Source organism: Cibotium barometz, chromosome 21, assembly GCF_041138505.1.
Source record: "Cibotium barometz isolate CiBa-2024 chromosome 21, ASM4113850v1, whole genome shotgun sequence".
Taxonomy (NCBI): domain Eukaryota; kingdom Viridiplantae; phylum Streptophyta; class Polypodiopsida; order Cyatheales; family Cibotiaceae; genus Cibotium; species Cibotium barometz.
In genome coordinates this window covers 15,239,472-15,265,278 of record NC_141066.1, presented here as the reverse complement: position 1 = coordinate 15,265,278, position 25,807 = coordinate 15,239,472, and the positions used below count along the sequence as shown (strand labels likewise).

Genomic DNA, 25,807 nt, shown 5'->3' with positions numbered 1-25,807 from the left:
AGAGTACCTCAGAGGATTTTGTTCATCAGGCTGATATACATGCCATCAACCTTCTACTGCTTTCGATAGCCCTTGGAGGCTATGGCTGTACAAGGAGTGCTTCTGTCATGCTTGGAGTAAGATCCAGAGGAATGGATTTCGTCAAATCTCTCAGACGGTTATTTTAACTAATGCTTGTCCTAGAGACTCAGAATGATGAGATGGTGCTAGATGTATTGCACCCAGTTAAGGTAATAATGATGAGAAACAGAGACATAGAGGCATTTGTGTACAAACTTATACATTTAAGTTACCACCAACAGGCATGAAAAGAAGTACCCCAGAATGTATGAGTTCAATTCCACATAGAAGGGTCGATAAATAGGAGTCCTCGATAGTCATGTGGGACTCGAAAGGCCATATACGCTTATGTAGCCAGGTTAACAAGTCAACGTCATCCGCAATACCCCTTGCCAGCTGTTGCGAAGTATGCACATGTGTGTTAATCAACCCTGGTTGTCAAAACAAAAAAGTCAAATAAACTCTCTCTCTCTCTCTCTCTCTCTCTCTCTCTCTCTCCCCAGGCCCTACCCTCTGTTCGCGCGCCACAGACTGGCGCCTTGCCCTGTCCGCTCCCACCCTGCTCTGGCTACACCTGCTCTGCTGCCTCTTCCCGCGCCACCCCGCCCGTTCTGGCCCAAGCTCGTGCGTTCCAGCGGGCCCTGTGCTGGCTGCACCGCGAGCCTCCGCCCTCTGCCTGGTGAAGAAGGGAGCCGGCCCGATGTGTGATGAAGGAAGGATGGGAGGCGCACATGCGGAAACGCACGGCAGAGGTTCAATTATTGGTCCGGGGTGCAGCAGCACTGCACTCGAGGAGCACAGGTGGAAACACACGGCAGAGGTTCAATTATTGGTCCGGGGTGTGGCAGCACTGTACTAGAGGAGCACATGCGGAGGCAAAAATGGGTGTGTCCTTGAGCCTAACTTGAGAAAGGCAAGAAGTAGCCCACGCCAGAAATGACCAGATCGAGCAGGTGGGATGGATTGCAAGGGGAATTGAAAAAGGTGCTCGACAAGATTGATGCCCAGGTCAATGCAAGTACAAAACCAAATGGATGCGGTGTGCTTACCAGAGATTGTGTACAGCTGCTCAAAGACATTTTGACAATCCAGGAAGAACACCGAGAACAGATGGCAGAAATACGAGAGGAGATGGCCAAGATGAAAGAACAACATGCTACGCAGGTAGATGGAATGGAGAAAGACATTGCCAGGCTGAAAGGAGAAATACAGGCCCACAAGAAGGACGAAGAAGAAATCCGTCCCTCCATCCTCTCTGAAGTTGTAGACCTCAAGGTGAAGCTTCAGGAGGACTTAGTGTAGACCAAAGGGAGATTGAGTGAGGGTGGGCTGCAGCAGTGAAGAAAGAAGTTGAGGAGTGGCCAGAGGTCACCAAGAAACACAGGACACCACACACGCCCACTATTATTCATGACACGATTGAGGAGGATAAAAGAAGGGAGATTCAGGCATTACATGTGCGGGAGGTTGGGCTGCAATAAGGGGAGCCAAGGCAGACGCCACCATACTATGTCAGAAAATGAGCATAGAAGGCACACCGTATATGGATGCATGGAGAGCACGTAAGGACACCACACATGCCCGCCCACTACTCATTCAAGGACACCACCAGCCGGCAAGCATTCTTGCATCATAGAACAGCCCTCAAAGAAATTTTATCTTGGTGATGACCTCACTCCCGCACAGGTGGAGCATAGGAAAATGAGCATGCTGGTGCTTGAAGCCCGTGAGGCAGGAAAGTGGGCAGTTTATAGAGATGGCAAGGTCATCATCACAGACAAACGTCCCAAATAGGGACAGGGGGTCTATGGGACCACACATCTGCGGACGGCAGTCTGGAACTGAAATGGGACTTTGTGGGGTCAAAAATTGGGGGATTCAGGGAGACTTTCACAGGACGGGATATCATCTTCTACATAGAGACGCACCAGAGGCAGGAGGGGACTCCCACATGTATCGGGATACCAGTGGGAGTTAGCTTACCGGGGAGAGACCCAAACAGCAGGAAGGGTGAGGGGATCAGGAGGAGTAGTGGTTATATTCAGAACACACTTACAGCCCATGGTTAGCATAGTCAAGAGGCATGAGGTGGCCCACTTGTGGGTTCGGTTGTAGATTACACCCTCGAGATGCATCTATGAGGCAATATGCTACTTCGTCCCGGATTCTTCACGATATGCCCCATAGGAGCGGAGGGAGTCTCCATACACAGCTCTCTTCTGAAAAGATGCAGGGGGGAAGAGAGCTTGAGCTCTTTCAAGCACACACACACACTCACAAAACCCTAATAGAGAACACACAAGGTGAGAGACTGAAAATCTTCTTCTTCTCTACTCAACACTCAACACACCATATACAAGAATAAGAGTACACACAATATGAAAGGTACTCAACCAATACATACACGAGTTCTCTATAGTGTGAACCCGACTAAATGAGCTGGCGCTATAACTATGCCAGTCTCTAGAATGGCTGTCACACAGCCTGTCATCCCACTGGCCGCATATCACCCAAGATCTCACCAACCATGCCAGTGGTGTAAGAGTGGGGCCTATCCCCCAGGCGGGTCATCAGTGGCCACCGCCTCACTAGACGAGCTCGATATCTCAACACTCCCCCTCGAGCTCAACTCCATCTCATGTACACCAAGCGAAGCCCTGAATCTGCGGAGCTTCTCTGTACCCAATGCTTTGGTGAAGATGTCAGCTACCTGATCCTCTGTGCTGACATAAACAAGATCAAGGTCTCCTGCCAAGACCTTCTCTCTGACGAAGTGGTAGTGGACCTCTATGTGCTTCGTACGAGCATGAAAGACTGGGTTCCTGGCCAACTGTATACTGCTAATGTTGTCACAGAAAATGACAACTTGTCTATCCACTGATAGACCCAAATCTGCAAGTAGCTTTCTCAACCAAGCTACCTCACATGCTGCCATAGCAGCTCCTCTGTACTCGGCCTCTGTACTCGATAGAGCAACTGTAGGCTGCTTCTTGCTGCTCCAAGTCACAGCAGCACTCCCCAAAGAAAACATGAATCCACTGGTAGATCTTCTATCTGAGATACTACCAGCCCAATCAGCATCTGTGTACCCATGTACACATATCTCTGTCCCAGTCTCATAGAATAGTCCACAATGCAAAGTAGACTTCACATACCTCAGTATGCGTTTCACTGCATCCAAATGCGGTTTCCGTGGAACCTGCATAAACTGACTCACCAACCCAACAGCATAGCTCAAATCTGGTCTGGTGATCGTCATGTAGATCAAACTTCCTACTATGCGTCTCTACATAGTAGGATCCTCCAAGATCTCTCCTGAATCTGCACTCAACTTGCCATTCTGATCCAATGGCACAGAAATAGGCTTACAGCCTGTCATACCATACTTGGACAACATGTCCAAGCCATACTGTCTCTGCAGTAATCTAATACCATGTGGTGACCTAATCACCTCAATGCCCAAGAAATATCTGAGCTCCCCCAGATCCTTCATCTCGAACTTCTGTCTAAGCAAGATCTTTACATCAAAGATCTCTGCATCATGGTCCCCCGTAATGATCAAGTCATCTACATAGATGACAACAAGCACAACTCCTCTATCACCATGTCTCACATACAATGAGAAATCTGCATTGGCTACATGAAAGCCAATAGTGACAAGATATTCAGAAATCTTGTCAGACCATGCTCTTGGTGCTTGCTTTAAGCCATACAAGGCTTTCTTCAACCTGCAAACATGCTCGGGGTGACCCACATCCTCATAACCAGGTGGCTGCAACATATACACCTCTTCTTGCAAATCCCCATGCAAGAATGCATTCTTTACATCCATCTAATGTAAAGGCCATTGCTTTGACGCAGCCACTGCTATCACAACTCTCACCGTTGCCATCTTGGCAACTGGGCTGAAAGTTTCCTCATAATCAATCCCATATGTCTGCGCATATCCTTTGGCTACCAATCTAGCCTTGTACCTATTTATGCTTCCATCACTGTTATATTTAACTTTGTACACCCACTTGCATCCAATGGCTTTCTTGCCTTCAGGCAATTGCACTAAATCCCAAGTTTCATTTCCATATAGTGCATCCATCTCCTCATCCATAGCTTTCTCCCAACACACATTTCCAACAGCCTCATCAATGCATGTGGGCTCAACAACCTGCACAACCTTTGCCATATATGCATAGTGATGTGCCACATAACCATCATAAGTAAACCTCTGCACAGGGTTCTTCACTCTCCCAGATCTTCGCAGCTTTTCATTCATGGCTTCCATAGCCTTCTTTACACCAGGTGTTCTCATAGCTGGGATCCCAAGCTCCTCATCAAGACTCATATCTGAGCCACTAGACTCTCCATCAACATGAGAATGCCCTGCAGAAATGTCAGGCATACCAAGGGGCTCAACCACTTTCTCTTTTCCTTTACGTGATGTAGTAATCACATTTGCAAGACTGGTATTATGACGCAGCCTGCCACTCCATGGTCTATCAACACACACACTAGATGAGGACTCTCCTGGTCCACTCAAAGACTGTGATTGCTGACCTGCATTCTGTGCAACCACACTTCCACTCACATCAGCCCCAATAGCTTCTTTTTCAGCAGCATACCAGCTGCTCATCTCATCAAAGACAACATCCCTGCTTACCCTCAACTCACGTGTAGCAGGGTTATAACACCTGTATCCCTTTTGCTCAAGGGAATATCCAATAAACACACATTTTTCAGCTTTCGGATCCAGCTTAGTTCTCAGCTCATCTGGCACATGCACATATGCAATGCATCCAAAGACTTTCAGATGAGACAAATCTGATTTTCTGCCAGTAAACCTCTCCTCTGGAGTTACATCATGTATGGCTGCAGTTGGAGTCCTGTTCATGATGTATACTGCTGTAGAAACAGCCTCAGCCCAATAGCAATGCGGCATATTCTTCTCTTCCATCAATGCTCGCGCAATCTCAGCAATGTGCCTGTTTTTCCGCTCAGCAACTCCATTTTGCTGCGGAGTGTATCTGCATGTAAACTGTCTCCGAATACCATTCTTCTTCAAGAATTCAGAAAACTCATTGGAGAAGTACTCTCCCCCTCCATCTGACCTTAGGCACTTTACATATTTCCCTGTTTGCTCTTCAACCAAAACTCTGAAATTCTGAAAGTGAGTGAACACCTCACTCTTCTCCTTCATGAAATATACCCACACTTTCCTTGTGTGGTCATCAATGAAAGTCACATAGTACCTGCAGCCTCCCATAGATATGGTCTTCGTAGGACCCCATACATCTAAATGCACAATATCTAGTGCATTTCTGCTCACATATCTATTACGTGGAAACACATGCTTTGTTTGCTTTCCAAATTGGCATGCTTCACATATTTTCTGCATACCTTCAACTTTAAATTTTGGCAGCCCTGTCACAATTCCTTTTGTCTGCATAGACTTCAATCTCTGCACATTTACATGTCCAATTCTTTTATGCCATATGTCTGTGTCTGCAACAACTCCTGAACCATTTGCAAACATCGCAGCACTCATTTCAGGCATGTCTACATCTAACGTAAACATTCTGCCCACTCTGTTGCCTTTTGCAACCAACCTGCACTTGTCTTTGAAGTCTTCGACATAACAACCATCGGGGTTAAACCGAACCTGCAAACCCTGCTCAATCATCTGGCCAACTGAAACCAGATTCTTTGTTATGTTCGGTACATGAAGTACATCTGCAAGGTACTTCACTTTGCCATCCTGCATAGACAATGGCACATCTCCAATGTGGGCAATTGGATGAGCAGTGTCATCCCCTGTTTCCACAAAACCTGGTCTTTCCGGGTTTTTCATCTCCTTGAACCACTCCCCATGACTCGTCATGTGGTTCGAAGCGCCTGAATCCACATACCATACATTATCTTTTTGTGCTGCATCAACATTTTCAGACATGGCATTCACGACATGCTGCATAACAAACAACCTTTCATTATCCTCATTATTTCTGCTTGAGGATGCATAGTTGTTTTGCTGCACTTTCCCATTTTGCATGTCAGCCTGCTTCTTATAACATTCTGACTGCACATGTCCAGGCTTACCACAATAATAGCATTCACGTGCATCATTATATTGCCTTTGCCAATTTCCACGGCCTCTTTGACTCCCCCTGCCTCTGAGTTTGCCTCTTCCACCTGCGTGTTGTTGTTGCTGTTGATTCTGGGACTGTTGTTGTTGCTGCTGCTGCTGGCCATAATTCTGATTACCTGTTCGGCCACCTCCTTGACCGCGTCCACGGCCTCCTCTACCTCGTCCTCTTCCTGAACTCGTGTAGAAGGCCTGTTGCTCTGAACTGTTTTTGCTTTGTGAAGACTGTTGGTCTTCACCCAAGTTCTTCTCTTCGATAATCAGCATAGACACCAAATCTGTAAAGTTGGGAATGTTTTCCCGAGTCTGAATAGACGTCTTAAACGCCTTGTATTGTGGCCCGAGACCACGTAGACAGACTTCCACCTTGTCATCATCATCTACTGACACACCAATAGATGCAAGGGATTCCACAATACCCTTTATCTTCAGCGCATAGTCATTCACAGACATGCTCTTTTTCTCCACAGTATGAAGTTCATTCTTCAACTGTATCTTACGTGCCTTGGTATTTGTTTCATAAAGCTTTACCAAGGTGTCCCACGCCTCCTTGGGGGACTTGGCATCCTGAATGTGCCCAATCATGGTGTCCTGTATACTAATGGATAGCCAATACATAACCTTCCTGGCTCCTTGGTTCCAGTCTTTAAACTCTTTCACATCTGCAGGCAGTCGGATTTATATCCGGTATCTCCGGTGCCTCTTCATGCTCACCTTCTATGTAGTCCCAATAGCCTTTTCCCATCAGGAAATTCGTTAACCTGAACCTCCAAGCATGGAAGTTATTCTTATCCAGCTTCTCAGCCACAATCTGTGTTATGCCATCATTAGACATCTTGCCAAACACACAATTTTACCAGAAACTGCACTCTGGTTTTTCCTGCACAAATGCTGTATTTTCTGCACAGCGGTACTGCAGTCCACTCAAATGTCACAACCAGTGACCTCAATGTGCATACATACACCCAATGGCAACTGTAGACCTCTTTGCAGCACCCACAGTGTCTGCACAGTCAATCTGTCTTCCTGCAGTTCTTAAAACAGAGTTCTACAAAGAATCGATGACTTACCCGCAGTGCTCGAAATCGCCTGCTTTTTGAAAAACGGAGGTCCAGACGCGCCCGAAACGCGTTTTCGGCCCGGAAATTATAGTCCGAAGGACTGTATAGTTGCCCTATAGCTTTACTCCCGCGAAGAAAGCTCCTCAATCAGAGACCGTTTGCCGGTGCCTCCCGTAGAGCTCCCGACAAGGGTGTAGTCACCAACACAATAGGGAAGAGTAGTTGAAGCTCTTACCCTCGTACTGCTTCCTGTGGTTCTCTTGCTTGCAGCTCAGCCCTTAGCACGAACCAGGCTCTGATACCATGAAAAGATGCAGGGGGGAAGAGAGCTTGAGCTCTTTCAAGCACACACACAAACTCACAAAACCCTAATAGAGAACACACAAGGTGAGAGGCTGAAAATCTTCTTCTTCTCTACTCAACACTCAACACACCATATACAAGAATAAGAGTACACACAATATGAAAGATACTCAACCAATACATACACGGGTTCTCTATAGGGTGAACCCGACTAAATGAGCTGGCGCTATAACTATGCCAGTCTCTAGAATGGCTGTCACACAGCCTGTCATCCCACTGGCCGCATATCACCCAAGATCTCACCAACCATGCCAGTGGTGTAAGAGTGGGGCCTATCCCCCAGGCAGGTCATCAGTGGCCACCGCCTCACTAGACGAGCTCGATATCTCAACATCTTCGTCGACGAGGATATCATTGGCTTCTTGGGACTAGGTGAGGTCCTCTTACTTGGGGACTTCAATGCTAGGACCAAGAGAACAAATACAGATGCATGATTTTGAGGACCCTATCAAGTTGCAGGTGATAGACTAGGATGGCACAGGGCTACATGTCATGTGCAAGAATTGCCATGGACATTCTCTGGAGCTAGTCCAGCAGGGGCAGCCAAGAAAAAGATCATTAGAACCAGAATTTAGGAGCACAGAGTGCAGATATGGCAGTGTTGGACTTGAAGCAAGGCATGGAAGACTTGGAAGATGCTGTCGGCTGCTAAACAAGGGGCTGTCGGCTAAACAAAGTGGAGTCGGCTGTACCTGATGAAGGCGGCTGCAGGCGCTCAGCATTTAATGGAGAAGTATGCCAGTCGGCTGGCCGACTGCTGTGAAGGCGGCTGCAGGTGCTCAGCATTTAATGGAGAAGTATGCCAGTCGGCTGGCCAACCAGCAGTCGGCCAGCATTCCTAAGGTTCAAGAGGCATATAAATAGGCGTAGGTGCTCATTGTTGTAATCATTCTCTCCCTTATGGAGTGAGTCAAGAACTAGGACTGTTTTTGGTGTTTACCACCTTTTATGCAAGGCAGCCTAGGGCTGTAGAATTAGGTATCTTTTTGTACCATATGAAATATACTGAATTTCCAGCCATATCCGTCTCTCTCTACTCTCCCTTCTATCTGCGTTTTTGCATCAGCATGTTCTAGATGGTGTTTAGGGCTGAAAGAAGACCCCCAGAGCTTCCGCGTGTTACCCTACAGCAGATCTCACATGACGATGGAGCCATCACTTTTTATGGGAGATGCCTCCTACATTTTGGTTCACGCCACAGCCTTGCTATCTATAATGGGATGGCACGGTGGCCTGCATCAGGAGGGCTTACTAGTTTTCTGTACAAGAGGGGCACTAGTACAGTGGATTATCTTATGGGATCGCCGGAACTAGCCTCACTAATACCTGACTTTACCATCCCACCATGCTCTCTTGGTGCTGACCACAGCTACCTCACCTTCACCCTCATTCGCACACCACCTACCATAGCACAGGCACCACCCATCTCACACTACACCCAGATCCATTTTACCCATGATTGTGATCATATCTATGCATATCAGCTCCACCGTCATCTCTTGAATGTAGACCCATCTGCACCCCTCACCTCATAGCTCACAAGAATCATCACACCTGTCTCATCAACAGTTTTTCATACCCCCACCAGTCCACCGCCGAAGCCCGGGCACCAGATTTATCCCTGGCAGATTGGCAGCGCATAGAGCGTCCTCAGATCATGATGCTATCACGGCGGATGATACGTAGCAAGCCATCTATTCCCCACATGCAAAGTTTGTTGCAGCTCCTATGTTGATGTATGCCCTGTTCCAGACAGTCACTTATATACAGAGGGTGAGGGAGATGGATCCATGTCGATTCCACCAACTTGCACTACAGTCGCCACAGCAGATAATGGTCGGAGGAGAGCTCCAGATTCCCCATACATCAGGCTTACACATGAGGACAAGAACCGGGTGATCCGAAATGATCTATTGGGGCTATACACACTTAACACATGGATCACACCGGTAGGCCCATCGCCTACCAAGATGCAGTACTATGGTTTCTTGAGATTCACAGCAGATGGTTTCATATAGAGACCAACTTATCTCAATGCCTTCATGTCCCATGCTATGAGGATAGCCATTGGCCAGCTTAGGGTATCATCCCATAGACTGAGGATAGAGACTGGCAGAGTTGAACGAATACCCAGAGAGGACATGACATGTAGACTTTGTCAAATGGAGGTTGAGTCGGAGGAGCACTATCCCATCACTTATTGTAGCCTAAACCTGGCACTAGAATTTTCTTCACAAGACAATAAACCATCAACTCCATCATGCATAGAATTTTTCAGTTTTAGTTTATTGTCGCTTTTTCTTACTTCATCCATGACGAGATTTCATGGACACTATGCACACATCATTTTGGTCTCATAGACCCCTTGGGTCTTTTGAAGATGTTAATATAACTTTCTCTCTCTCTCAATTTGTGTAGCTACTCTCGGGTTGTCGCATGACTTAGAAGTTGTTGTGGTGGATTATCCCATATGCGAGAGCATGGGAAGTCGAAGAGCCATATATAGGGACCTTGTCATAGATATCTCCTCCAGCCCGGGTTTTGGGGGGAGCAACGGTTGGGAGATGGAAGCCTAGCCACCGACGTTGCTCAGTGCCCTAGGGTGGTACGTTGCTGCTGCTGCATGACTCTGACATGGTATCAAAGCTCGAGCCTGTGTAGTCCTGGGGTTGAAGGAGGGTTTTGGAGGTGGCAATTCACGTAGCTACTCTCGGATTGTCGCATGACTCGAAGTTTTGGTGGATTATCCCATATGCGAGAGCATGGGAAGTCGAAGAGCCATATGTAGGGTGTGGTGGCACCTTGTCATAGATATCTCCTCTGGCCGGGTTTTTTTTTGGGGGGGGGGGGGAGGGGGGGGCAACAGTTGGGAGATGGGAGCGCAGCCACCAACGTTGCTCAGTGCCTTGGGGTGGTGTGCGTGTTGCTGCTCTGCGTGACTTTGACACTTACTGGGAATAGAGTCATCCACATTGTTGTGTTATTTTGCACTGAGCCGCTCCCCTTACGCTGCACAGCATGGCCAGTCACCATACTTACCATTATATGGGGATATTATGGAGTTCTCACGGCTGGGGAAAGTCCTCCTGCTGCTCAGGGATGTCAACAATAGGACAGGGAGATGCCAGGTTCCACTACTTGATCTAGACAACCTTATCACACTACAGGAGCTAGACATCACTGACACGGGTTTACAAAGACCATCACAGGATTGTGAGGAGGTCACGGTGTATGGGAGACATTTCCTAGAGCTGGGAGCTACACAAGATGTCCCAATGGCCCCCCTCCAACAGCCTCACCTCCTTCCCTTACTGAAGAGGTTCGAGCCCGGGGACTACTTGATGGAATCTCCAACTTTGGCACACCTTCTCCATCCCGCCCCACTATACCCCAAGCCTGCCTCCTACAGCATCTACAGGAGATAGGAGTCCCATTTGACATGGTTTGCCGCATCATCTCCCTCTATGAGTCCGTCATCAGACGAGTCTGTTACAACCCCACGGATCTCCTAAACACAAAACACAAGTAATTAGTATAAACCCCCTAAAAGGAGTGTAGGCTAGCTCACCTCCTGGCCGTAGGTTCTATGCTTCGAACCACCCTCGTGCTAGGGACTGAGGTTTGGCTCCCACAAATCCATGTCAGGTTGCCCCATAGAGACCTTTGGCATGCCGAGCTATACTCTACCACATGCCTGGCTGGAATCTTGTTCGAACTCTGACCAATAGTGAGGTTATGACAATAATAACCCATGTTTCACTTATATAGTGCTTACTACTCTTATAAAAAACCATCCTATTATAAATAGCTAGTACACATAGATTTATTAATGATAATCTTAGCCGCCCGTATTACCTTGTGCTCTCCTAATCATAGGGCTCCCCTAACCTTGCCAAATTAGGACACTAATCTCGAGGATTAGCACTAGGTACGAACATACTTCCCCTCCTCAGACGTTTCCACACCACCCAGTTCAACTTTTGGACTCTAACTTCTCTCTTAAGAGGACACTTCTTCATGTATATGTTCCACATGCTGTGGATAGGATCTTCTCCGACATGTTGGCTTTGATGATCCAACTACTGCATGGAGTACATGGAATGCATCCTTCACCTCCGTAGGAAACTCGAGATAGATGACCTAATGGACATAGATGGTGAGTAATTGGCCAATTCCAAATAAATCATTTGTTGTATGTTGCCTTGAAAGATTGTTTTTACCAAGTAAAAAGTGTATTAATTAAAGCATTAAAAAGAATACGGCATGAGGGCCGGAGAAGTGACCCAGAGAGGTCCCTACTGAGTCGCCTGTAAGTCCAAGAATACGGCATGGGGGGCCAGAGGAGAGGCCCAGAGAGGTCCCTACCGAGTCACCTGTACGTCCAAGAATACGGCATGAGGACCAAAGGAGAGGCCCAGAGAACTCCCTACCGAGTCGCCTATAAGTCCAAGAATAAGGCATGAGGGCCAAAGGAGAGGCCCAGAGAACTCCCTACCGAGTCGCCTATAAGTCCAAGAATACGGCATGAGGGCCAAATGAGAGGCCCAGAGAACTCCCTACCGAGTCGCCTATAAGTCCAAGAATAAGGCATAAGGACTGGAGGAGAGACCCAATGAGGTCCCTCCAAAGTCGCCTGTAAGTCCACGAGGCATGAGGACTGGAGGAGAGATCCAAAGAGGTCCCTATCGAGTCACATGTAAGGCCAGGAAAATCGGAAAGAAAACAAAAATAAAAATGTTAAAAGCATAAGAAAATTATAGAGGAAAATGATGTAATGATTTCTAGAACATAGTTACTTGTTGGATGTTGTAATTTCAAGAACCAAGGGAGAACTCACTTTGTGGACACCCGGAGCAGAAGCAAACTTCCCAGACTCTCAGAGACGGACTTCCGAAGATGAAGCTGACTTCCCAGACACATGGAGCAGAAGCAAGTGACTACATTGAATCACCTACAGAGTTGGTTGATGTGGATGACTACATCCACATCCAAAAAGAGGAAGAGAAGGCCGAAGTTGGTGGCCTAGGTTGGTAAGCTTCACCGACACAAATGTTAGTACACTTGAGTGCCCATAGACAAGATTCTTCATCAACATATACTTGTGGATTCTTCATCGGATTAGCAGAAATCATCTTCCCACCATCTCCTTGGTCTACCATCAGTTTTATGTGATTCTACATTATTATATTGTATGACTTGAGATGGCTTGCACTATACCTTCTAGCAGCCACTTATTCACACATTTTCGTGATGGACTTGGCATTGATAGGAGATAGTACACCCCAATTAAACAAAGGGAAAGAGAGGTGTTGACAAGTGTGAACACCTCCCATAGTTGTTACGAGGCGCGCCTCTAACCGTTAGAGATGTTTAAGAGGCGTATGAGTCTTCCGAGACGTTCGAGGCATCTAGGCATAGTTGATTTTTTTTTTACCGTTTTTGGATCCTGCCCGTTTTCATCTGTTTGAGTCTCTAGACAGGAGCTATAATGACTCCTCTAAGCTCTCCAGACACACAAACTATCTCGAGTCTCTCTCACACTCTCCCAGATGACACTCTCTCTCTCTCTCTCTCTCTCTCTCTCTCTCTCTCTCTCTCTCTCTCTCTCTAATAATCTATCTATCTATCACTATCTATACATACATATATATATAATTTTACATATATATATATATATAACAGACATCTCTAACACACCTCTAACGTCTCTAAAAAAATACGAGTCTTTCAAGGCACGCACCATACCCGCCTCATACCAAACACCTCTGATACCTCTAACAACCATGACACCTCCTAGCATTTTGGTATTAGCTTAGGTGTGAGGTGTGAACACCCCCTACCATTACTAGCATTAGCTTAGGCTAATGAGTTGTGGGATTTAGTCATTAAAAGATGTCATATCAAGAAGTGGTTACAAGAGGGCTAGTGGAAAGTTAGGATCTTGTGGAGGTTATGGGAGCCCTGTCACATGCACTCTGCACTCAATGCATGGTGACAAACTGGCTCATCATCAGCAGTGCAACATTTGTACATTATTAGAACCTAGTAGGATGATATTTGTCGTACGCCGCGACCCCATTGTGCATCCTCAGTCCAGGATAAGTCAAGCACGAGCTACGTAAGTCATTCCTTAGCCTTAACGGGTCAATCAGTCAGTCAAGTCCCTTAACCCACTTGGAGAGAATCATTCATGCATGTAGAGTCAGTGTAGAAGCCTTAGGGTTTGCATCAGAAAGCTCTTGCATAATATGCATTCATATGCTTGTGCATCATTTAGAACATCCCAGAAGCCTTAGGGAATTTACTAGGATTTATCTGGTATTTTTCCCATATTTTATGGTATTTATTTAGCATTTAATGTCATTTATAAATATAAACTTTATTAAATAAATGACCAGCCAACTTGACCAGCCCCTAGTTAGTATAAATAGGCTTGCATAGGGCTTAGTTCTACCATTCAGTCTACAGTCAGCTAAGAGCTTTCCTCCTCAGCCCTAGGAGTACCCTTGCCTTCAGCCTAGATTGAACTGCTCCTTGGTAGTTGGTGTCTTCTTGCAACCCTTCTTGAAGCCCATCTAGTAGCCCTAGGTGCAACCATCAGACCCCTTCAGCCAGCAGCCAATAGTCCTTTTAGCGCAGCAGTTCAGCTCTTCATTCCCCTGCAAACCTAGGCGCAATCCATAGGCGCCTGCAGTCAGCACCCTCGCAGGCCTCAGATCAGCATCAACCTCTGCGTTTGTGCATACAGCATAACCAGCAGGTACATAGACCACTACAGCCCTGCGTTTGCAGATATCCAGCCTTGTAAACTTGCGTTTCAGTCATACAGCAGGTGTAGATCTGCGTTACAGCCCTACAACAGCCCTACAGATCTGCGTTTGCAGATTCCCAGCAGTTTCAGCCTTGATTCATCAGTCTACATCAGTATCCAGCATTCAGTGCATCATCCAGGCATACACCAGTCATCTGGTAAAGGTATTCTATCATTCATAAGCATTTACAGCATTCTAACATAGCTTAGAACAGTCCACCGCCTTCTTTTCTCAGCCTCAGGTGTGCAGCCCTTCCTCATGCCCTTGGGAAGAGTGCATAGGCTCGAGATCAGTTCATTGAGGTGTTTCTACAGCCGTGTACAGTTCAGCCAGGCTTCAGATCCTCCGAGATCTTGCGTTTGGCTTATCTACAGTCCACAGTCATTCTCTCTGAAGTAATAAAGCAAATACTATCTCGTTATCGGGATAGGGGGCCCTTCAGTGGGTAATTCGGAACCCAATCTGGTGTACAGTTCTCATATCTCTCTCTCATATCTCTTTAAAGTTTGAAGTATTAAAGTGGATTGCTAAACTCACGAAACTCAGGATATAGAAGACGGTGTGAGCATTTGTGTGACAGGATCCTTCCAATACAAAGACTTCCGCTGCCTTCAGCCTAGACTGGTCCCTGCCTTTGGAGCTTGTGTTTGTGCTTTCAGCCTTCCTTGCAGCTCAACGCAGCCCCTTCATGCAGTCCATTCAGTAGCCAGCAGTTACAAAGCCTCTAACGCAGCAGTTCAGTCCATCTGTACCCTAAACGCAGCAATTCAGACCATCAGCACTTAGGCGCCTGCATACAGTACCCTGCCAGGCCCCAGGACAGCAGTTTACCCTCTGCATTTGAGCACATATCACCACTAGCAGCCATTCAGTCCACTCCAGTCCTGCGTTTGCAGAGCTACAGCAGTTTCCAGTGTTTCGGTCTACAGTCTGCGTTTCAGTCCAGCATCAGTTCTACAACAGTATTCTGCCTTCTGTGCATCATCCATACATGCAACAGTCATCTGGTGAAGGTAACATATCATTCATAAGCATTTACAGCATAGTTACATAGCTTAGAACAGTCACCGCAGTCCTTTCTCAGCCTCAAGTGTGCAGCCCTTCCTCATGCCCTTGGGAAGAGTGCATAGGCTCGAGATCAGTTCATCAAGGTGTTTCTACAGCCGTGTACAGTTCAGCCAGGCTTCCGATCCTCTGAGATCTTGCGTTTGGCTTATCTAGAGTCCACAATCATTCTCTCTAAAGTAATAAAGCAAATACTATCTCGTTATCAAGATAGGGGGCCCTTTAGTGGGTAATTTGGGACCCAATCTGGTGTACAGTTCTCATATATCTCTCTCTCATCTCTTTAAAGTTTGAAGTATTAAAATGGATTGCTAAACTCACGAAACTCAGGATACAGAAGATGGTGTGAGCATATGTGTGACAAGATCCTCCAATACGAAGACTTCCGTTGCATATTACATTGGTATCAGATTCAGATTGTCCACACACGCCGTATCCTAGCGTGAGGGCATCCTTGGATGGTTAGATTGCGTTCCAGCACGACCACCGACTTCAACATCATGTCTACAGAAGAGAGTACTCATCAGCCGGAAGACGTCTCCCCCGAAGGAGACCATGTTCTTCCGCCTACAGCAGATACCATAGCTCTTCTTAGAGCTCAGAACCAACTGCTCATGGAGCATCTCAAACTCTTGGAGGCAGCAACAGCACGTCCTCCTCCGCCTCCAACAGCACCCGACTACATCTCCCTCTTCTTTCAGATGGTACAACAAAGGAGAGAGGATGAGGCCCGAAGGAAAGAAGAAAAAGCAAAAAGACGGGACTATGAGGAAGCCCAACGCAGGATCGACTCGAAGACCGGCGTCAGGCTAAACTCGCCGCTCGGGAACGTCAACGTGAGCTTGATCGAGAATGTATGTTACTCGAGCACCAACGGGAAAAGGAGGCCATACACTTGAGGTATCAGCAGCTCTCCTCAATCTCCCCAATCATAGGTGTCACTAGCCCGCAGTCCGCAGCAACATCAACCACCGTCATTCGCAGTCAACCAAACTTCAGTAAGTATGATGGTAAGTGTGATCATTCATCAATTAATCAATTTATTCATCAGTTTAATGCTCATTTTCCATTAAGCTAGGATCACAGACCCACAAGATAAAGTCCACTTAGCGGCTCCCCATCGCACTGGTGAGGCAGTCACTTGGTGGCAGCATTGGTCTAGTATTCATACAGACCAAGCCACAGGTGTCACAGCCTTTGACTGGGACATCTTTGTCCATGACCTGAAGACCAGATTTCTCCCGCCCCAGTACATGACCAGTCTGAAAGATAAGTTCTATGGACTCGGACACAGAACGGATCCCCAGTGCTTCAGTTTTTCGATAAGGTTATTACTTTAGCACAGCAGTTAGGGCTATCTGTGCAAGCCAAGATGGAGCAATTCATTCGTGGATTGGATCCTAACATTCGGTTCACAGTTCGTAACTTTGAACCTAGTACATATGACCGGGCTCTGACTCTCGCTCAGAATGAAGAAATGAAGATGAACGAAGGCAAGCCCAAGCAGTCATCTCAGTCCAGTACCAAACCCCAACAGGGGAAGGGTAATTCGTCTTCTAAAGACACTAAGACAGACAACGGTCCTAGCTCTAGTTCAGGGGGTAAGGAATCCAAGCCTAAGAAGACCCCTAAGGAAAAGGCTCAAGCAGGCATCACTGGAGGCTATCTTCCTCCAGAGGAACAAAGACAGTATCAGTTAGAAAATCGATATTTTTTTTGTCATACCATTGGGCATGGTAAGAAGGATTGTCCAAAAAGACAAGCGGAGCAAGCCTCCAAAGAGCCTTCTGCCACAGTTGCCGCAATATGCCCCGCTCCTACAGACCCGTCTGCTACCACCAATGCGGTTCAGATCTTACCTTCTATGCATCCCATGCCATCCGTGGTACTTGATGCTAAGCAGGAGGGTGAGGCAACAACCACACAAAAAAGCCTGATCCGAGCTTATGGCTCTGCTAAGGGCTGACAGTTCATAATCCTTTTTGACATGGGCAGTTCTGAGGACGTTTTCAGTCCCTCATTTGGCAGATCTCCTTTCTCATTCAGATATTTTTAAGGATGATCTCCTACCCAGTTTCCCACAATTAGCAGAACCTCCTAGCAAGTTTCCCTCGTCTTTCCAAGACTTTCAAGGGCAAGCTAGAACAGCAATCAGTTCTCAAACATTTGAAACCTGTTCCTTATCGACACATTTTCACAGTCACCCCACAGACCACCAAGCACTTAAGTGGCTCCCGACGATGCCAAGTGCCCAGTAGAGTGATCAGCAAGCTAGATAGGGTCAGCTCTTCCACCAGTTTGGAGGAATGATCAAGTACATCCTTGGTCAGCATAACCCAGTAGTAGCAGATGTTCTTAGTAGAAAGACCAGCATCCACACCAGTCAGGAGTCTACCATTCTCAACATCTCTGGAAAAGACATAAAAAGCATAGAAGATCAGTATGTCGATTCCGCAGAGTTTGGTACTCAACCCAGTTTGGCCCTCAATTTTGAGCCTTGCCTTTATTTAGTTCACAGACAGGTAAATAAGTTTAGACGAGATATCCACTTCAAGAAAGGGGATTAGGTCTATTTGCGTATATTCCGTAGTTTTGACCCTTTTCCAATAGTCAAAAAGTTAAGTGATGTCTCCATGAAGTGAAAGTTCCCTACCAGTTGGACAATGCATGATGTTTTCCATGTTTCTTGGCTAAAACCATATGTTGGTCCAGAAGTCTTCGATGTTTCAGATGAACAGCACCCAGACGTGGTAGACGAAGCAGAAGTTATTGAGCCCGCTTCATCGTTGGAAGCATGGTTCCGATCAACGGATACGTCAGTTCTATACGAAATTCCGAGATCGAGGTACCCACGAAGTCGTATGGCTAGACGAGGAGTTCTTCCAGGAGTACCCCCAGTTGTTGGCGGACTACTTGGAAGCCATGAACCTGCCGCCAAGCTAAGCAGGAGGGAATGTCACATGCACTCTGCACTTAGTGCATGGTGACAAACTGGCTCATCATCAGCAGTGCAACATTTGTACATTATTAGAACCCAGTAGGATGATATTTGTTGTACGCCGCGACCCCATTGTACATCCTCATTCCAGGATAAGTCAGGCACGAGCTACGTAGGTCATTCCTCAGCCTTAACGGGTCAGTCAGTCAGTCAAGTCCCTTAACCCACTTGGAGATGGAGAGAATCATTCATGCATGTAGAGTCAGTAGAAGCCTTAGGGTTTGCATCAGAAAGCACTCTGCATCTTGCATAATATGCATTCATATGCTTGTGCATCATTTAGAACATCCCAGAAGCCTTAGGGAATTTACTAGGATTTATCTGGTATTTTTTCCATATTTTATGTATTTATTTAGCATTTAATGTCATTTATAAATATAAACTTTATTAAATAAATGACCAGCCAACTTGACCAGCCCCTAGTTAGTATAAATAGGCTTGCATAGGGCTTAGTTCTACCATTCAGTCTACAGTGAGCTAGGCGCCTTCATCCTCAACACCAGGAGCATTCCCCGCCTTCAGCCTAGACTGGTCCCTGCCTTTGGAGCTTGTGTTTGTGCTTTCAGCCTTCCTTGCAGCTTAACGCAGCCCCTTCATGCAGTCCATTCAGTAGCCAGCAGTTACAAAGCCTCTAACGCAGCAGTTCAGTCCATCTGTACCCTAAACGCAGCAATTCAGACCATCAGCCCTTAGGCGCCTGCATACAGTACCCTGCCAGGCCCCAAGACAGCAGTTTACCCTCTGCGTTTGAGCACATATCACCACCAGCAGCCATTCACTCCACTCCAGTCCTGTGTTTGCAGATCTACAGCAGTTTCCAGCATTGCGTTTCAGTCTACAGTCTGCGTTTCAGTCCAGCATCAGTTCTACAACAATATTCTGCCTTTTGTGCATCATCCATACATGCAACAGTCATCTCGTGAAGGTAACATATCATTCATAAGCATTTACAGCATAGTTACATAGCTTAGAACAGTCCACCGCAGTCCTTTCTCAGCCTCAGGTGTGCAACCCTTCCTCATGCCCTTGGGAAGAGTGCATATGCTCGAGATCAGTTCATCGAGGTGTTTCTACAGCCGTGTACAATTCAGCCAGGCTTCAGATCCTCTGAGATCTTGCGTTTGGCTTATCTACAGTCCACAGTCATTCTCTCTAAAGTAATAAAGCAAATACTATCTCGTTATCAAGATAGGGGCCCGGGCCTTCAGTGGGTGATTTGGGACCCAATCTGGTGTGCAGTTCTCATATATCTCTCTCTCATCTCTTTAGAGTTTGAAGTATTAAAATGGATTGCTAAACTCACGAAACTCACGATACAGAAGATGGTGTGAGCATTTGTGTGACAGGATCCTCCAATACGAAGACTTCCGCTGCATATTACAAGCCCAATAGTTACATGGGTATCCCAAGAGTCACATGGTTGGATGGCTATATAAAGCCCCTCTTGCATGTAAATTGGAAAGGGGGAATACACTATGATGTTTTGCTTGTATCTTTATCTTGTTCTTGATCCATGCTCATGTGTACATGTGTACTCCATGGCTATGTGTTTAGAAGCATGTGTTTTCCACCATGTTAGCAAGCCTATACTAAAATAAGGCAACATAGACAGTCTATGGCCCTGCACTTCATGCTTCTACATGCATCTATATGCTACCTAAGTGCCCTTGCATCTGGATGAAAGCCTATAAATGCTCAGAACACCACATCATCATTCCATAGGGTGACTCACAATATGGACCAGCACTGCTCCATGTGTGCGCAAGCACACCTGACCATGACTATGTACGGGACTTGTATACCTAACCATGAACTCTTAGAGTGGATCCCTGGTTGACTCGTCCCAGACTAGGGCTCACAAGGAGCCAATTACCACTCTAGGTCCTACACCTGTTGTACAGATATGTCCACATTGCATCCACGTGCAGGGTGCACCTAACAATGATATGTTGCTAGCAAAGACCTAGCAAGGACCAAGAGAACTCATGCATATCATGGTTGAGTAAAAAACAACCTATTGTGGCTTTCTTCATCTTCATGTAAAGCTGAGTACAGGGCAACTTTCGCTATTACCGTTAAGTGTGTACGGCTGAGGAGATTGATGGTAGATCTTCATGGGGGTCATCAGACACCCACTCCCATTCTCACTCACAGTCAGTGTGTTGAGGCTGTAGCACAGAATCCAGTCTTCCATGCTCGCATCAAGCACATATAGATATGTTATCACTATGTGAGAGAGAGGCTACATGCATGGAAAGATTTGTTTGGTTTACTGTCCTACACATGAGAACATTGCATATCTGTTTATTAAGGCATTGCCTAGAGAGAAGTTTGAAGCTTTTTGCAAAGCTTTGAGCTTCCTCCCGTTTCAAGCGTGATTTGCTACCATGCACATATTCACACTATCACTCCAGGGGGGATTTGTAGGAAAACTCATAGTGGTAGTGGTAGTGGTAGGTGTGAACATGGGCTTATAAAGGGCACTTTTTTTTAGACCAGCCCTAGGCCCACGATCTTCCCGTAGTCACCATTTTTTAGTGCCCATAGGTGCTTTCTTATCCGCCCGGAGGCGATGCCGCCAAGGAAGCACCATGTGGTCCTAGTCAAACATCTCTACCACATGAGCTATCACCTCATTGACTATAAGGGGCACTTTTTACCTTCTATATTGAAGGGTTTTTTTCCCCCTGACCACCTAGTGTGAAAGGACACCATATGGATAGCATTTTCTTACTGTGCCTTGTGCTTGTGGTTGTGTACACACAACCTTATCATTCTAGAACGTTCAGCATCATGCTGCTCTCTCTCTCTCTCTCTCTCTCTCTCTCTCTCTCTCTCCTGTTCTCTGCTCCCATTTCCCTGCACATTAGGGTTAAGCCTAACCCAACACCTAGTACCTGCTAGAAAACTTTGAATAAGACCCAGCCTTTCCAGGCCTTTTTCTAAGTCTTGCCTTCTCAAAACAAAGAAAAACCCAATAACCTTCCTAAAGATCCCATGTATGTAAAAGCGATTTGAGTCTCCCAAGGTTAAGGGAGAGGCAGTGGTGGTCTGAATGGGAGAAAGTAACACTCTAGGGACTTGTTGAAATTCAGAGAGGTGCCAAGGGTCCTGCCATTGAATGGCGAAGAGCAGGGTTCTCACTTACCGCCTAGCAGTGAGATTTCTCCGTCACACCACAGAGATGAAGTTAAATTGGTCCCAGTCCCTTAATGAGAATGGCCCTGGCTCTGTTTTGGAGGAACGCTTCTTCCTTTTCTTCCTCTGCACACGAGGATCTTCATCAGTGGCAGGTAATTAATGAAGATGTGCTTGACCAGAGGTGTTGTCAAGAGATGCATTTGCAGGTACTCATGTTAACAAGGTATGTGAGGAAGAATTTCCACAGGATTTGTAGGGCACCAGTACCTTAGACTCGAGTTTGTCAATTCTTTTGTTGAGTGCCCATCTGGAGCTATACAGCTCAAGAAACTTGCAGTTTTAGTCCACCCTGTCCATCATGTGGTGAATCCAACATGTTGAAGTCAGCCCCATGCACTTGCACCAACATCCAAAAAGAGATCCTGTCCTTAACTGACTTAGTGGCATAGTATGTAAGTTGATGTGCATGTTACCCTCCTGTAGTAGAAGCCATTGCATGCATCCTGGGATCAGCATCCCAGAGTCAATCACTTGATGAAGCGATCACTGAAATGTGAACCCCCTTGGTGGCCCAAGAGACTGATTGGCAGAGAACTAGAAAGTGTGATTGAGCCTGGGTAAATTCTTGCCACTTCTCAAGGTATGGGGTGCTGCAAGATGACCTGAGGATGTGAATCGCTTTGCCTACTAGAGCTCTTCGCAACTCTTCTTGGACGATCATCTTCCAGCTATCGCTGCATGCTACTAATCCTTGCACATCTCACATGACAATGCGCATGGCTAGGGAAAGAGGTTGTGAACTCTATTTGGGTCACCCTTTTTTTTGTTTCCTTGAGTCCATTGGTATTGTGGCCGCTTTGCAACCACAAGTTGTAACACCTTGGGGCGAGAAGATCAAGCCAGCACTGGGCAGGTACCAAATTGCGACTGCAGCCCTTGGCTTGGGGAATCTTTGCAAAAGGCTTGGACAGGGAGTAATGGAAGTCAGTCTAGACAATATTGTGGATCAGGTGTGTGGAGAAGAGGTGATAAGTACAGGTTGAGAAACTTCTCACGGAATTCTCATGATATACTCCATTCCAAAAGTCATTGAAGCATACCTATCCACTGGTGTACCTGATTAAATGAATCACAAAAACTCTCTTTGCAAAATCCAAAGCAGTCCTGTGGATGAGAAGTCATATGGTGCTCCTGAGAACCTCTAACTGAAACCTGTATCCACCTGGACTGCCTTGGCTATACATGCTTAGACCAACATCCATCAACTCCATGTTAGGCTTAACTGGCCGCTCCTCCCCATGGACACACTCCCACGAAACATACTACAGGGGAAAAACACTCTGATAATAAGAAGCAAAGATTGCAACCATTAACTTATGGGCTTCTGTAAAATGTTCTGGTCCAGACGATGGTGAAGACATAACTGGTAACAAGTCATGACTTTGAAGATTCCTCCTCGCATATAAGGCTGGAAATGTGGTCCTCTGCAACTGCAGTCTAAGGGTGCCCCACCGGGAAACATCATAGAGCCCTCTTCAACAAAAATATATTCTTTTACACAGACTCTTACAAAGTCCCTTCTCGGCCTACAGAATATGGTAGCCTTGAGGGATCCCTATGGACTCTTTACATAGTGTAGAGTGGCCAGTTCCAGATAGGTGGGGTGTTAATGCTTTCAAAAACAAGATGTATTCTCACATACACTCCTCCTTAAAATTCTCTAAGGCCTCTAACTCTGTGGGGCTTGGATGGTTTGCCCCAATCCATCTATTTGTATTTATGTTCTCTAAGCTTTCTCCACAACCCACCCCAACAATGTTCATTTGCAATAAGAAATTGAAAATTCACTTCACCCACTCATGCATGCATTGAGCATAATGTTGTGGGTTCACTTGCAAATTGCTTACAAGGTCTTGTCATCCTACTCTTCATTATGCTTCTGCTTAGTCCAAGTCTCGTACTTGAAGCTTAAGTTCCTTCACAAGGGATGACCATAACCTTGAGAAAAAAACAGCCATATGGGCAGTGAACTGATCAGCAAGTGAGAGGACAGCTGCTCCTGCCACAAGCCCTTGAGCAGCCCATCCCTAACAAGGCTGCCTTCTCTTGTCTAAATACCTCGAACTTGTTTGATTTTAAGATTGTTTGGAACAAGGTGTGTCACACCAGTTGATCACTCTTTCTGGTGGTGGCTCACAAGTCACACCTTGTCTCAGCCCCATATCCAGGCACTAGGTGGCTCTTGAGTATTCTCTGCTATCACCCTAAGATATTCCCACCTTGGCTTTCTCCTTTCCTTTCAGCGTCTGGCCAGATTTTTCCCGACTGGGAGTTCAAGAGTGTCTACAATTCACGTTCAGGTGGTCTCTACTGAGTACTCCCAGTGTTCAGGGAAATTTGGATCTCGGACATGCTGCACAGTGCTTGACCACTGGGGTGAGGTAACCTAGGCGGGCCCATCCCCCACTACAAGAAAGACTGGGTCAAGCTTGGCACATCACCTGACATACCAGTGGGTGAGGCCAGCCAGGCCCTTCAACAGTGGGCCACTTCTATGCCCCAATGGGTGGCGTTCAGTAGCCTAGCAACTTGGCCATAGAGGGGTCAGCCACTCCTGCCCAAGAATCCATCTGATACAGTTGGACCGAACTGGTTCACACCCTCCATGACTGGTGGGAGTAGCTCCAGAACTATGCATCAATGTAGGACAGCCTTTGCAAATCTAGAGCCCCAGACCTTTTCTTTTTATAGGAAAAGATGGAATCACTTGGCATTACAGGCTCCTGGTGTGATTCTTTCCCCGTGCCCGGATATGTAAGCTCCCTTTAAGAGTGTCCAGTCATGGAGGGACCCCCCCCCTCTTTCTTTTTATAGGAAAAGATGGAATCACTTGGCATTACAGGCTCCTGGTGTGATTCTTTCCCCGTGCCCGGATATGTAAGCTCCCTTTAAGAGTGTCCAGTCATGGAGGGACCCCCCCCCCCCCCCTCTTTAAGAATTTTCACCTCTAATGATTCTGGAAGTAAAATCTTAAAAGGGCATGTTTCCAAAGGAAAATCTTGTGACTTTCCACTCACCCTCAACCTTCAATGAGCCTGATTTTTTCCTCCATTCCTGCATGTATTCAGCTATTACCAACTTCCTTGTGCGCTTCACCAGTTAATGTGCAAGTTGGCCTACTGTAGGGAAAGCAAAGAGCAACGCCCTTCCTTCTTCTCATGAGTTAGCAGGGATAATATTTACAACAAAGTGACCTCATTTTTCTGATACTATAAATAAAATTCAGCAGTATCCAAAACCTATTTAAAAATGTCCAAAAAAGCAAGCAAAAAAATCAATGGGAGGAGGGGGCAAAACAGAAAAGCAAGAAAAGCTATGGTTTTCCTTCCAAGCCTTATGACAATTGGGTAAGCCATAAGACCCGCATGAGCTTCCATTAACCTAACCAAGGTGATGAGACAAACCATGGTTAGGCTGTCTAATTAAGAGTAGGATTAGGATTACCTGGGATTATCCAATAGCCAGAGAGGTCGATAATCTCATCTGCTTGCTTTGAGAAGGAGTCCATGATGAGCTTGGAAGGCCCCAAAGCCTTGATTCTGTCCTCTTCCACAACCATGGCTCCATCATTAAACACATGAAGATCTGAGTCCATGGTCACAATCCATGCCCCATGAAGAAGAGCCGTTCTCCCCATCGATTGATGATGATGATTATTGAGTTAAAACACTTGCTTAATCACCACAGCGCTGTGTGGAAGAATGATTGACGAACTTCAATATGTGCTTAAATACGTAATTAACCAGGACAGGTTTATGTGGAGAAATGATCAACTTATATGTTTTTGACAACGTTGGCATTATTATTATTATTTTATTGTTGTAATCGTCTAGATTTCTCCTCAATTTCGTCTTGCGTGAGTAAAAGCGATACACACCGGGACTACTTAGTTCATGGGTCTTCTGGGGCAATGCTTTAAGGAAGTAGCAAAATGGTTACTGGGACTACTTAGTTCATGGGTCTTCCAGGGCAATGCCTTAAAGAAGTAGCAAAATGTTCCTTCCGCCTCACGTCTTATGGATTGGGTGGTTGATAGTGGGTGCACTACTCACATAACTCCTGACAGCTAAGACTAGGGACGACGAAGCTAATGACAAAAACATTTCTCTGTTCG

General features: G+C 46.3%; 1 protein-coding gene across 1 annotated transcript in view; it reads right to left on the bottom strand.

Moving 5' to 3' along the window:
* Nucleotides 1–25,450, bottom strand: part of LOC147626891 (uncharacterized) — a 62,055-nt gene extending 36,605 nt beyond the window's left edge. The window contains exons 1-2 of the mRNA XM_086815435.1: nucleotides 25,138–25,450; nucleotides 319–491 (exon numbers count right to left, since the gene is read on the bottom strand). Of these exons, the coding sequence (XP_086671561.1) occupies nucleotides 319–491; nucleotides 25,138–25,330 (366 nt within the window). The 5' untranslated portion in view covers nucleotides 25,331–25,450. The remainder of the gene's footprint in view (nucleotides 1–318; nucleotides 492–25,137) is intronic.
* Between the last annotated feature and the right edge of the window lie 357 nt (nucleotides 25,451–25,807).